The sequence below is a fragment of the Oncorhynchus mykiss genome, chromosome 2 (genome assembly GCF_013265735.2).
Source record: "Oncorhynchus mykiss isolate Arlee chromosome 2, USDA_OmykA_1.1, whole genome shotgun sequence".
In the NCBI taxonomy this organism is placed as follows: domain Eukaryota; kingdom Metazoa; phylum Chordata; class Actinopteri; order Salmoniformes; family Salmonidae; genus Oncorhynchus; species Oncorhynchus mykiss.
The window spans coordinates 9,886,217-9,900,311 of NC_048566.1; the positions used below are offsets into that span (position 1 = coordinate 9,886,217).

At 44.5% G+C, this 14,095-nt stretch overlaps 1 protein-coding gene across 8 annotated transcripts in view; it reads left to right on the top strand.

Moving 5' to 3' along the window:
- LOC110507293 (focal adhesion kinase 1-like) overlaps positions 1–14,095 on the top strand; it is a 134,169-nt gene that overhangs the window by 37,083 nt on the left and 82,991 nt on the right. For all 8 annotated transcript variants that reach the window (XM_036937413.1, XM_036937415.1, XM_036937418.1 and 5 more), the window contains 4 exons: positions 3,933–4,099; positions 8,166–8,253; positions 11,944–12,023; positions 12,158–12,220. In XM_036937413.1, coding sequence (XP_036793308.1) covers positions 3,933–4,099; positions 8,166–8,253; positions 11,944–12,023; positions 12,158–12,220 — 398 coding nt within the window. The remainder of the gene's footprint in view (positions 1–3,932; positions 4,100–8,165; positions 8,254–11,943; positions 12,024–12,157; positions 12,221–14,095) is intronic.

Genomic DNA, 14,095 nt, shown 5'->3' on the forward strand with positions numbered 1-14,095 from the left:
CACTAGTTCTGCTCCTGAACATGCAGTTAACCCACTGTTCCTAGGCCGTCATTGAAAATAAGAATTTGTTCTTAACTGACTTGCCTAGTTAAATAAAGGTCAAATAAAAAAAATACACCCTAATGGTATATTAGGGAAATTGTGTTTCCATAGCTAGGGCTGACATTGAGGACTTGTGAGAAGGTGCTTTGTGAGAAGGTGTTAAAGTCCACAGTTTGCCAATGTTATGTAAATGCCAGCTGAAAAGTACCAGTGGCCTGGCTTTGGCCCCAGGTGAGAGCAAGTCCGCCGGAGCCATGGCCCAGTGGGACACGGTGCCGGCCTGCTTAAGGCTTCCAAATGGTTCCCAGACAAAACAGTTAGGAAGAGTTAGTGAATATATTATGATGCCATTTTGTGACGTTTAGTTCGTTTTGGATTTCGATAAGGGTTTTTCCGGCTGCACACATCTTTCTTGAGGCAAGCCGAAGTCAGTAGCTGAAGTCTAGGCCCCTTTGTTGGTGATTGGTCAACAGTAGGCATTGTTCAATAAAGACTTTGTTGGTGATTGGTCAACAATAAGCATTGTTCAATAAAGACTTTGTTGTCATTCAATGAGAGACGACCTGCTTTCATGCAATTTTTTTAATTGAGAAATACTGCACCAAATGTCTTAGTTAGATGTAAAATTGCTCAACCAAGATCTCCTCCGCACAAACGTCCAAATGAATGACAGATTTCTTGAGTTATCTTAGATTAATTCTGACTATTTTGCTGAAGTGTACTCTGGCTACGGCTTCTCTAAATGGACAAACAGTACTATTGTGTATTTTTTCTAGTTTTTCAAGCAAATGTTTTTTAAGGGAGTATGCGAGGACACTCATTCAGTTCGCCTAGATGACTTCAGGCTAGCCACCAGCTGAACTGAGGCATGCTAGCGCCTTTAGATGGAAACAGAGAATTTTGGGCCTTTTTGCTAAAACACTGTATGGAAATGTGTCATATGTAAGACAGTCATGTGGGACTTGAGCGTCTCACTGTAGAACTCCCCCTGTCACCTGGGCGATGTTCGTTCCTTGAGCGTCTCACTGTAGAACTCCCCCTATCACCTGGGCGATGTTCCTTCCTTGAGTGTCTCACTGTAGAACTCCCCCTATCACCTGGGCGATGTTCCTTCCTTGAGTGTCTCACTGTAGAACTCCCCCTATCACCTGGGCGATGTTCCTTCCTTGAGCGTCTCACTGTAGAACTCCCCCTATCACCTGGGCGATGTTCCTTCCTTGAGCGTCTCACTGTAGAACTCCCCCTATCACCTGGGCGATGTTCCTTCCTTGAGCGTCTCACTGTAGAAGTTCCCCTATCACCTGGGCGATGTTCCTTTCTTGAGTGTCTCACTGTAGAAGTCCCCCTATCACCTGGGCGATGTTCCTTCCTTGAGTGTCTCACTGTAGAAGTCCCCCTGTCACCTGGGCGATGTTCCTTCCTTGAGCGTCTCACTGTAGAACTCCCCCTGTCACCTGGGCGATGTTCCTTCCTTGAGCGTCTCACTGTAGAACTCCCCCTGTCACCTGGGCGATGTTCCTTCCTTGAGCGTCTCACTGTAGAACTCCCCCTGTCACCTGGGCGATGTTCCTTTCTTGAGTGTCTCACTGTAGAACTCCCCCTATCACCTGGGCGATGTTCCTTCCTTGAGCGTCTCACTGTAGAACTCCCCCTGTCACCTGGGCGATGTTCCTTCCTTGAGCGTCTCACTGTAGAACTCCCCCTGTCAACTGGGCGATGTTCCTTCCTTGAGCGTCTCACTGTAGAACTCCCCCTGTCACCTGGGCGATGTTCCTTCCTTGAGCGTCTCACTGTAGAACTCCCCCTATCACCTGGGCGATGTTCCTTTAACATTTACATTTTAGTCATTTAGCAGACACTCTTATCCAGAGCGACTTCCAGGAGCAATTCGGGTTAAGTGCCTTGCTCAAGGGCACATCGGCAGATGCTTCAACCAGTCGGCTCAGGGATTCGAACCAGCAACCTTTTGGTTACTGGCCCAAAGCTCTTAACCGCTAGGCTACCTGCCGTTCAGTAGGTCCCACTGTAGCTACAATGTTTTGTAACAGAAAATGAAAACAAGTTTTCTTATTAGACAAATTCACTTAGTACCTCGGACTACTTCACAATTTTAAAGTGTTTCAAAACGTTTTCTCCCTACTGAACACAACCCGGGTATTTATGAGGTTGACATTTCTACATTTAGTGTCTTCCATCCCCGTTAGGTTTAATAATGACTTCTATTCAGATGAAACAAGACTAAGAGAGTTTAGGAGGTGAAAAGAATAGCTAGTTAAACAGGTGTTTATTGGTAAAGATTCCAAAAGGCTTTGCTACCACATCTCTTCTGTTAGGTGTCTGGCTCTGGAATGGCAAAGCGCTTCATTTCAAAGTAGACTGCTTCTAATTTATGCTTCAATGGCCTCTAACTTCAATACCTGAAGTAGTGATGTCAGATGATGTTGAGGGATGTGATGGAACATGTCATCCCTGAAAGAGATGGGGAGGTCTTCTCGTTAATCATTTTAACCAAGCAGGGGTGTCACTTCTCAGATTGTGTCATAAGCCCCATAGTGGCATTTCAATGATGGATTATTTAACCCGCCCCGCTCCCCTTCCCTTGATTCTGCACACAATGACAATCTCTTCCTGGAAGAGAGAGAGAGGACGATCTATCATTCAGTGTAACTCTGCCAAGCTGTTCTTTCTATTCTATCTACTGTTATAAATAGATGGTTCCCCTGGAGTCCTCATGTCACCCCTGGACTACAGGGATGGATGGTTGAATAGATGGTTCTCCTGGACTACAGGGATGGATGGGTGAATAGATGGTTCTCCTGGACTACAGGGATAGATGGGTGAATAGATGTCAACCCTGGACTACAGGGATGGATGGGTGAATAGATGTCACCTCTGGACTACAGCGATGGATGGGTGAATAGATGGTTCTCCTGGACTACAGGGATGGATGGGTGAATAGATGGTTCTCCTGGACTACAGGGATGGATGGGTGAATAGATGTCACCCCTGGACTACTGGGATGGATGGGTGAATAGATGTCACCCCTGGACTACAGGGATGGATGGGTGAATAGATGGTTCTCCTGGACTACAGGGATGGATGGGTGAATAGATGGTTCTCCTGGACTACAAGGATGGATGGGTGAATAGATGGTTCTCCTGGACTACAGGGATGGATGGGTGAATAGATGGTTCTCCTGAACTACAGGGATGGATGGGTGAATAGGTGGTTCTCCTGGACGACAGGGATGGATGGGTGAATAGATGGTTCTCCTGGACTACAAGGATGGATGGGTGAATAGATGGTCCTCCTGGACTACAGGGATGGATGGGTGAATAGATGGTTCTCCTGGACTACAGGGATGGATGGGTGAATAGATGGTTCTCCTGGACTACAGGGATGGATGGGTGAATAGATGGTTCTCCTGAACTACAGGGATGGATGGGTGAATAGATGGTTCTCCTGGACTACAGGGATGGATGGGTGAATAGACGGTTCTCCTGGACTACAGGGATGGATGGGTCAAGGAAGGCCCTCCCCACTGCTGTCTGTCACACTACCAATATGTCACTATGACTGCTATTCATTTATCTATATCTCCTGCCCTCTGAATCACAAACTACAATCTGTAGGACAGTTCATTACTGTCGATTACTGTCAATCAAACTCTTCGTCCGCAAAGGGAATAGGGTGCCATTTGGAACACAGCCATACTGATCTTTTAGGGATTATGACTGACGTGTTGTTGATTTGAATCTCATCTCTGAGTGATTCCTCCTCTAACCTCAGTGTGTATACTGTCTACACGTCTGTCCATTGACATTGACTAAAATTCATTTCAGAGTGACTCTATAGCCTAAGTGTGTGTCTACACGTGTGTCTCCTGACAGGGTATCATCCAGAAGATAGCAGACATCCACAAGGTGAAGTGTGTTTCCTGTCTGGGCCTGCGTCTCAGCCACCTGCGCTCAGGGAACATCCACTGGCTGCACCCCGACATGGGGGTGTCCCGCGTCAGGGAGAGGTACGAGCTGCTCCACCCTCAGGACGAGTGGAGGTAAGAACTAGGACAGAGACATACTGTATGAAGCTATATTTACACTGCTGATCCCTGGTCCCAGTTCTGTCCGTGTGTGCTGTTTGACCAACTCCTATTGTCATTGTTGCTTTGGCAAAACAGCACAAACTGATCTGGGAGCAGGCTACATAGACACGTTGAAATACTGTATAAAGCCATATCTACACTGCTCTGTCACCTTAAAAGCCTTGACGCTGCCGCCTTTATGCATATTGGCTCCATGTAATTCTGCTTTAATATAAATATTCAAACACTTCCTATGAATACCATCATCATAATGCATTATAAGCACATGTACAGCACCTTATGAGCTTTGCATAACTTAATTCATAACTCAATTATGTGAGTAAGCCATCCAGGCTACAGCCTTGCCCCTTGAAATGCTTGACCATGCTTAAACTGTCTAACTAGTGCTCACTAGCTAAAATGGCAGATTTCCTAGGCCTGTTTTTTGGAAGAGAAAATATGGGAACGAATTTGGTTGTTTTAATGGATTCAGACCAGTGGCAAAGCCAAGGGGCTAAAGTATGTCACGGATAGAAGTGACCTTGTTACCAGGGAGATGTGTGCAGTCTATGTCATTGCAAGGCGCTTGGTTATTTAATCAATGTAGTAAGGGGATGAAATCAGGACTTTATGTGCCTTGTATTTTCAAATGTAAACCCACTGATGGGGGAATTGGGCAGAGTTGCAACGGAACCGAAAATCAATTGTTGCCATCCTGTTAGTTGGGCCGAGTGGCCTTGAATTTCCTTCCAATCTGCCTGCATAAATCATGGTTCCTCAGAAGCAGGCTGAAAACCCTTCATATGACGTTCCAGTGTAATTAGGCTTCTATAGGCTGAGATACAGGCTTCCTCCGGTCTCATCACTGTTATTGGAAGGGAAATTAGACTACAATGAGAGATTCACTGACAAAGTCAACTGAGAGTGTTGAGGAGGAGAGTAATTAGAGAGGACTGAACTATCTGTTGATGTGATCTCAGTGTTTGATGTTGGAGCCTAATGCTGATAGATTCCCTTCTACTCCTGACTGAGTGAAGATATGGAGAGAGAAATGCCATATCAGAGATAGCAGAGCAATGTCTAGACAGCTTTTATTTGGGTGATATTTCAGACTGTACTCCCCCTCACCTCTGCTTCCTTCACGGCCAGACAGGGCAGTGTGTTGACATGGGAGGTAAAGGACGAGATTTAGAACTGTATCCAGCCTTCCTCTTACAGACACCACTGTTTTCTGGGCAGGTTTCTTCTCACTCACCTTATTATAACTTTGTGTCTGTGTGTGCTTGTGTGTGTGCTTGTGTGTGTGCTTGCGTGCATGTGTGCATGCATCTCTTCAATTCTGAAATGTGTCCAGCTGGAAGAATACATTTGAATAATGTAGCAGGCCTAGATAGATGTTCCCAAAGAATAAAAACATGACAGCAGGCGTTTCATGACTCAGTTTAAACCCTGGCCACCTGTCCTCAGAATTCTATATGAATCCCAACTGTGCTGCTCACAAATCAAGATGGAACGTAACTGTTCTGTGAATGTGAATGTTCTAAGAATACTCAATGATACAATACGTTCTACCTCGCGGAACAACCTGTTCTGTTCCTAAGCAGCATTGTATTTGCATAGGACGGTAGGAGCTACCATTGAACACAGTGAGATAATGCATGCTTTATACTGTAGACCACAACCACCACAGCAGAGCTCATTCTGTCTGTCCCCACCTCGTCTCAGTCAGGCATCAGTGCAGAAGTAATGGAGATAAATAATACAGAGGAAATGAAGTGACTGTGTGCTGTTGTTAGTGGTTCTCTGCTGAAGTTAGCTCAGGGGATACTCAGTGACTGTGTGCTGTTGTTAGTGGTTCTCTGCTGAAGTTAGCTCAGGGGATACTCAGTGACTGTGTGCTGTTGTTAGTGGTTCTCTGCTGAAGTTAGCTCAGGGGATACTCAGTGACTGTGTGCTGTTGTTAGTGCTGCTCATTCATTATGAAATAGTCTCTTTATTCAGCCTTAATTCCTTCTAGCGATAGAATAAGCCCTGTATCGTCAGTAATAGCAAAAATCAAACACCATTCAGATGCTGTAGTTGTTTAACACAGGAAGTAGACCTATTGCAGTGTCCATTCAGATGCTGTAGTTGTTTAACACAGGAAGTAGACCTATTGCAGTGTCCATTCAGATGCTGTAGTTGTTTAACACAGGAAGTAGACCTATTGCAGTGTCCATTCAGATGCTGTAGTTGTTTAACACAGGAAGTAGACCTATTGCAGTGTCCATTCAGATGCTGTAGTTGTTTAACACAGGAAGTAGACCTATTGCAGTGTCCATTCAGATGCTGTAGTTGTTTAACACAGGAAGTAGACCTATTGCAGTGTCCATTCAGATGCTGTAGTTGTTTAACACAGGAAGTAGACCTATTGCAGTGTCCATTCAGATGCTGTAGTTGTTTAACACAGGAAGTAGACCTATTGCAGTGTCCATTCAGATGCTGTAGTTGTTTAACACAGGAAGTAGACCTATTGCCGTGTCCATTCAGATGCTGTAGTTGTTAAACACAGGAAGTAGACCTATTGCAGTGTTCATTCAGATGCTGTAGTTGTTTAACACAGGAAGTAGACCTATTGCAGTGTCCATTCAGATGCTGTAGTTGTTTAACACAGGAAGTAGACCTATTGCCGTGTCCATTCAGATGCTGTAGTTGTTAAACACAGGAAGTAGACCTATTGCAGTGTCCATTTGTTACATTTCTGTTGTTTAGAGCCTTTCAATGCCTGCATCCCAAATGGTTCCATGTTACCTTTAAAGTGCACTACTTTTGACCAGGGCCTGTAGGGGCTATATAGGAAACAGGGTGACCATTTGGGACACATCCAGTGTCAGATCACATGCTATGTGTCTCATTAGCCTTGCATTCCTCACCAGGCTGTACAAGGCCGTTGAAAGGAAGAATGGATAATGGATGGATATCTGTGTGTGTGGGGGGGGGGGGGGGGGGGGGTGTGACCTCGTCTCAATGCTTTCATGCCATGGAGCCTGTTACTGCTTGTCTTTCTGTGTCTCTGTTGTTGAGCTGGTGAATGGTACGTAGGTTGCACAATAAAAGCAAGCGATTGATACATTAGGAGAAAATGATCCTAATTGACCTCATTGTCAAAGGGAAATTTATCTTGAACATTGGCTCTCGCAGTCGGATCAATAGCATGTTCATCGAAGAAACATTCTAGAACACTGGTTCAATGGAAGTGTTGACAGACCAGCAGACACTCTAAAATACTCATTCAATACCCATGACACTGTCCTCAAGCCATTCGTACAGACATCAAATGAATGACTTGCCTTTTACACATAGAATCTCAATGTACTGAGTCATGTACCTTCCACTGGCTGCTGTTCTATTATCTCTCTCTGGTGTAGATCACAGCTGAGTAGAAAACACCAGAACTACAAATACCATCTGATCTGACAGAGCCAGGAAAGCTTTTCTCTAGCCAGAGACTTTGTAATTACAAGGAACAGGCTTAGAACAGAGTTTGAACAAGCAGCTATTTCAAGCAGTTCAGTAGTTTATTTCACCTTGTAGGTTGATCAGAAAGCTGTGGCTGGATGTTATAGTTATTCCAGGAATGATCATTGAGGTCTCTCCCTGCCAAAGGTAATGATGATGATGTCTCGATGATGTCTATGCCTATATAGGGCACTACTTTTGACCAGGGCCCATAAGGTTCTGGTCAAACGTAGTGCACTATGTAGGTAATAGGGTGCCATTTGGGACGCAGCCTCAGTCTCACTGATCTCTTTGATAAGTTCCATATGAAAGGATCCACTGGGAAAGTACAGAATAATGACAACGTGCTGACTTGTACCATACAGCTTCCACATTCACAGCGCTGTATAATAACACACAGAGGTTAGATGTTAGATATCAAAACAGCATTCTGTCTGTCCTAACTCTTCTGTATCAATGTGTTCCTTTGGAACCTTGTTTCTGAGTTGTCCTTCGTCCTCGTTAGCATCGAGCTAACCATATGGCATTTCTTTCTCCACAGGTATGAGCTACGGATACGCTACTTGCCAAAAGGATTCTTGAACCATTTTTCAGAAGATAAACCTACACTGAACTACTTCTACCATCAGGTGAGGAAATAAACCATATTCAGATTGAGTTGGGACTGTCAGGTGTGGACAGAAACCATATTCAGATTGAGTTATGACTGCCAGGTGTGGACAGAAACCATATTCAGATTGAGTTATGACTGTCAGGTGTGGACAGAAACCATATTCAGATTGAGTTGGAACTGTCAGGTGAGGACAGAAACCATATTCATATTGAGTTAGGACTGTCAGGTGTGGACAGAAACCATATTCAGATTGAGTTGGGACTGTCAGGTGAGGACAGAAACCATATTCAGATTGAGTTAGGACTGTCAGGTGTGGACAGAAACCATATTCAGATTGAGTTGGGACTGTCAGGTGAGGACAGAAACCATATTCAGATTGAGTTAGGACTGTCAGGTGTGGACAGAAACCATATTCAGATTGAGTTGGGACTGTCAGGTGAGGACAGAAACCATATTCAGATTGAGTTGGGACTGTCAGGTGTGGACAGAAACCATATTCAGATTGAGTTAGGACTGTCAGGTGTGGACAGAAACCATATTCAGATTGAGTTGGGACTGTCAGGTGAGGACAGAAACCATATTCAGATTGAGTTGGGACTGTCAGGTGTGGACAGAAACCATATTCAGATTGAGTTATGACTGTCAGGTGTGGACAGAAACCATATTCAGATTGAGTTGGGACTGTCAGGTGTGGACAGAAACCATATTCATATTGAGTTGGGACTGTCAGGTGTGGACAGAAACCATATTCAGATTGAGTTGGGACTGTCAGGTGTGGACAGAAACCATATTCAGATTGAGTTGGGACTGTCAGGTGTGGACAGAAACCATATTCAGATTGAGTTGGGACTGTCAGGTGTGGACAGAAACCATATTCAGATTGAGTTATGACTGTCAGGTGTGGACAGAAACCATATTCAGATTGAGTTATGACTGTCAGGTGTGGACAGAAACCATATTCAGATTGAGTTGGGACTGTCAGGTGTGGACAGAAACCATATTCAGATTAAGTTAGGACTGTCAGGTGTGGACAGAAACCATATTCAGATTGAGTTGGGACTGTCAGGTGTGGACAGAAACCATAGTTAGATTGAGTTGGGACTGTCAGGTGTGGACAGAAACCATATTCAGATTGAGTTATGACTGTCAGGTGAGGACAGAAACCATATTCAGATTGAGTTATGACTGTCAGGTGTGGACAGAAACCATATTCATATTGAGTTGGGACTGTCAGGTGTGGACAGAAACCATATTTAGATTGAGTTGGGACTGTCAGGTGTGGACAGAAACCATATTCAGATTGAGTTGGGACTGTCAGGTGTGGACAGAAACCATATTTAGATTGAGTTGGGACTGTCAGGTGTGGACAGAAACCATATTCAGATTGAGTTATGACTGTCAGGTGTGGACAGAAACCATATTCAGATTGAGTTGGGACTGTCAGGTGTGGACAGAAACCATATTCAGATTGAGTTGGGACTGTCAGGTGTGGACAGAAACCATATTTAGATTGAGTTATGACTGTCAGGTGTGGACAGAAACCATATTCAGATTGAGTTGGGACTGTCAGGTGTGGACAGAAACCATATTCAGATTGAGTTGGGACTGTCAGGTGTGGACAGAAACCATATTTAGATTGAGTTATGACTGTCAGGTGTGGACAGAAACCATATTTAGATTGAGTTAGGACTGTCAGGTGTGGACAGAAACCATATTCAGATTGAGTTGGGACTGTCAGGTGTGGACAGAAACCATATTCAGATTGAGTTGGGACTGTCAGGTGTGGACAGAAACCATATTCAGATTGAGTTGGGACTGTCAGGTGAGGACAGAAACCATATTTAGATTGAGTTGGGACTGTCAGGTGTGGACAGAAACCATATTTAGATTGAGTTATGACTGTCAGGTGTGGACAGAAACCATTCAGTGTTCTTCCCTCTCTGTTTATCAGACATGCACTGTTGTGTATTATGATTTTTTTCACAACAGGTAGAGGACAATGTGTGACAAGGTCAGCTGGCTATACTTAAAATGGCTGCAGGCTATATAAACTCTGTTAAATAGCTTTTGGTGACATTGAAACGGCCCTGCTGGGGTGGTACGGTGTGACTGAGAGTGTGTTATATTGCTGTCTGGGCTGCTGGCCAGAGGTTCCTAGAGAATAAACCCACCAGAAAGTCCAACAGCTAAAAGCTGTGTGTGGCTACAGTCTGGTAGCATCACCTGCTGGGTGATATGAATGGCAGCCATCACCTACTGGGTGATACGAACGGCAGCCATCCCCTGCTGGGTGATACGAACGGCAGCCTTTCCCTGCTGGGTGATATGAATGGCAGCCCTCACCGGCTGGGTGATACAAACGGCAGCCATCCCCTGCTGGGTGATACGAACGGCAGCCATCCCCTGCTGGGTGAAACGAACTGCAGCCATCCCCTGCTGGGTGTTAGGAACGACAGCCATCCCCTGCTGAGTGATACGAACGGCAGCCATCCCCTGCTGGGTGATACGAACGGCAGCCATCACCTGCTGGGTGTTAGGAACGGCAGCCATCCCCTGCTGGGTGATACGAACGGCATCCATCACCTGCTGGGTGATACGAACGGCAGCCATCCCCTGCTGGGTGATACGAACGGCAGCCATCACCTGCTGGGTGATACTAACTGCAGCCATCCCCTGCTGGGTGATACGAACGGCAGCCATCCCCTGCTGGGTGATACGAATGGCAGCCATCCCCTGCTGGGTGATATGAATGGCAGCCATCCCCTGCTGAGTGATACGAACGGCAGCCATCCCCTGCTGGGTGTTAGGAACGGCAGCCATCCCCTGCTGGGTGTTAGGAACGGCAGCGATTCAACATATAGAACCACCTAGAAATGAATAGACATTGATGGCTGATGTTCTGGTCAGAGGTGATAGGACGGCCACCTGCTGGGTGTTAGGAACGGCAGCGATTCAACATGTAGAACCACCTAGAAATGAATAGACATCGATGGCTGGTGTTCTGGTCAGAGGTGATAGGACGGCCACCTGCTGCTGTTAAATACAAGCTTTGGTGTTTTCTCTCTTAGAGATCTGAGGTAGCCTCAAGTCTCGTGGCTCAGTCCATGTGAGCTGGACCCATCAGCTGCAGCTCAGTCAGACTAACTAATTCATAATATAATCATATAATATATGCCATTTAGGAGACGATTTTATCCAAAGCGACTTACGCATGGGTGGTCCAGGGAATTGAACCCGCTATCCTGGCATTGCTTTACCAGCTGAGCATCTGATGACATCCACAAGTAACTGAGGACCTCTTTCCATCTACCTGTTGCTGTCTTACAATAGATTCACAATGCTCTCTACACTACCTGTCACTACTTTAGTAGTTCTCTTTGTCATAGAGAATGACTGTGATGATGTTTCTCAGGTCAAGAGTGACTACATGTTGTCATGGAGAATGACTGTGATGATGTTTCTCAGGTCAAGAGTGACTACATGTTGTCATGGAGAATGACTGTGATGATGTTTCTCAGTTCAAGAGTGACTACATGGAGAATGACTGTGATGATGTTTCTCAGGTCAAGAGTGACTACATGGAGAATGACTGTGATGATGTTTCTCAGGTCAAGAGTGACTACATGGAGAATGACTGTGATGATGTTTCTCAGGTCAAGCGTGACAACATGTTGTCATGGAGAATGACTGTGATGATGTTTCTCAGGTCAAGAGTGACTACATGTTGGAGGTAGCTGATCGAGTCGACCAAGACATTGCACTTAAATTGGGCTGCCTTGAAATCAGGTGAGTTCTATTTTAAATACTTGATATTTGATATCTTATAAACAGTGAATTCATGTACTCGTCCAATATTCCATAATTAGATAAACAGTTTGACAACTCACAAATTGTTTATTATCTTTTGTTTTCTGTTACAGGAGATTTTTTAGGGAAATGCGAGGAAATGCCCTGGATAAGAAATCAAATTATGAATTATTAGAGTAAGTGATTATTTTACTTAGTCAAAAACTAGATTTTACTTGTGTTTTATATATATTTTCACACTATGAGGTTGGAATAATACTGTGAAGTTGTGAAAATGATGATAATGTCCTTTTAGTGTTGAGCTGTTTGAGCTGTTTGAAAAGACTGCCTGCAATTTCAGCCTGTTTTGGTGGGATGGAGTTTTGACCTGCCTGCTGACATCACCAGGCGGTAAATTAGTTAATAGACCAATAAGAAAGAGAGTTCCAAACCTCTCTGCCCATAACTGCTTGTTTTCAGTTTCCCCCTCCACACTCAGACCACTCAAAGACAGTCCTAGCAAAATTCTTGCTTGAGAAATTGCTATTTGCGAAGAAGATATTTTTGTTTATTTTTGACAATTTTAGTTGAAAACAATTCCAGCACTTAATTGTTACATACAAATGATTTATATTGAGATTTAAAAAAATGGCTGCATTGGACTTTTAGAAATTATGTATTTCTGTAGTAACAACATACACATAATTATCTTAACACTATCTATGAACAGAGATCCTACAATTCACCTCTATGAGCCTGTGCTGTGCTGAGCCTTTCATCGTGTGTGTCCTCTCTCCTGGATCTCAGTGCTAGAGTTGTCACTACAGACACCCTGGTTCGATTCCAGGCTGTATCACATCCGACCGTGATTGGGAGTCCTGTAGGGTGGAGTACAATTGACCCAGCGTCATCCGTGTTAGGGTTTGGCTGGTGTAGGCCGTCATTGTAAATAAGAATTAGTTCCCAACTGACTTGCCTAGTAAAATAAAGGTTAAATAAATAAAATAAAGTGGAACTGACAGCATTTAACAACATGACATCTTATTAAAATCTCTTCATATACACCCCAAGGAAGAATAAAAAACGATATGAGGGGGAAAGTCAGTGCATCCCGAATGGAAGCAGCAAACAATGTACCAGGCCAGCTGTGATTTACAACCTGATAGCAATATTTTCTGAAATGTATTGGTGAATTATATTAATCTTGCATTGAACTGCATTAATCTATTCTGCAACAATGCCTTAATGTATGCCATGGAACGCTGAGTCAAGTAGAACCTATTTTTAAAACCTCTTATGAAATTTATTTTGTAGTATAAACTGGGAATTTGATGATGTTGAGTGATATTATGATTGTCTGTTTGTTTCATATCTGTAAAGCAGTTAAAACGCTATTAGTTCCAATTTAACTGAGCAGCTTCACACTGTCACCACCGGTTACGACAGAATCCTGTCTCTGGCTTATTCACAACAACTAGGTCAAATCTTCAGATTGCATCTATCAGCCACAGCGTGTAGGCTATGGCTACTGTACGTCCCAAGTGGCACACTGTTCCTTACATAGTGTGCTACTTTTGTCTCACTATGTAAGGCACTATAGGGAATACCGTGCTAGCCTATATCAGGAGCTAGTTTTATGTTCCTCATTGGAGCACGGTGGTGGTGGAGGAGGTGAAAGGTCGTTGGTGACTTTATGTTCCTCATTGGAGCACGGTGGTGGTGGAGGAGGTGAAAGGTCGTTGGTGACTTTATGTTCCTCATTGGAGCACGGTGGTGGTGGAGGAGGTGAAAGGCCGTTGGGGACTTTATGTTCCTCATTGGAGCACGGTGGTGGAGGAGGAGGTGAAAGGTCGTTGGTGACTTTATGTTCCTCATTGGAGCACGGTGGTGGAGGAGGTGAAAGGTCATTGGTGACTTTATGTTCCTCATTGGAGCAAGGTGGTGGAGGAGGAGGAGAAAGGCCGTTGGTGACTTTATGTTCCTCATTGGAGCACGGTGGTGGAGGAGGAGGTGAAAGGCCCTTGGTGACTTTATGTTCCTCATTGGAGCACGGTGGTGGAGGAGGAGGTGAA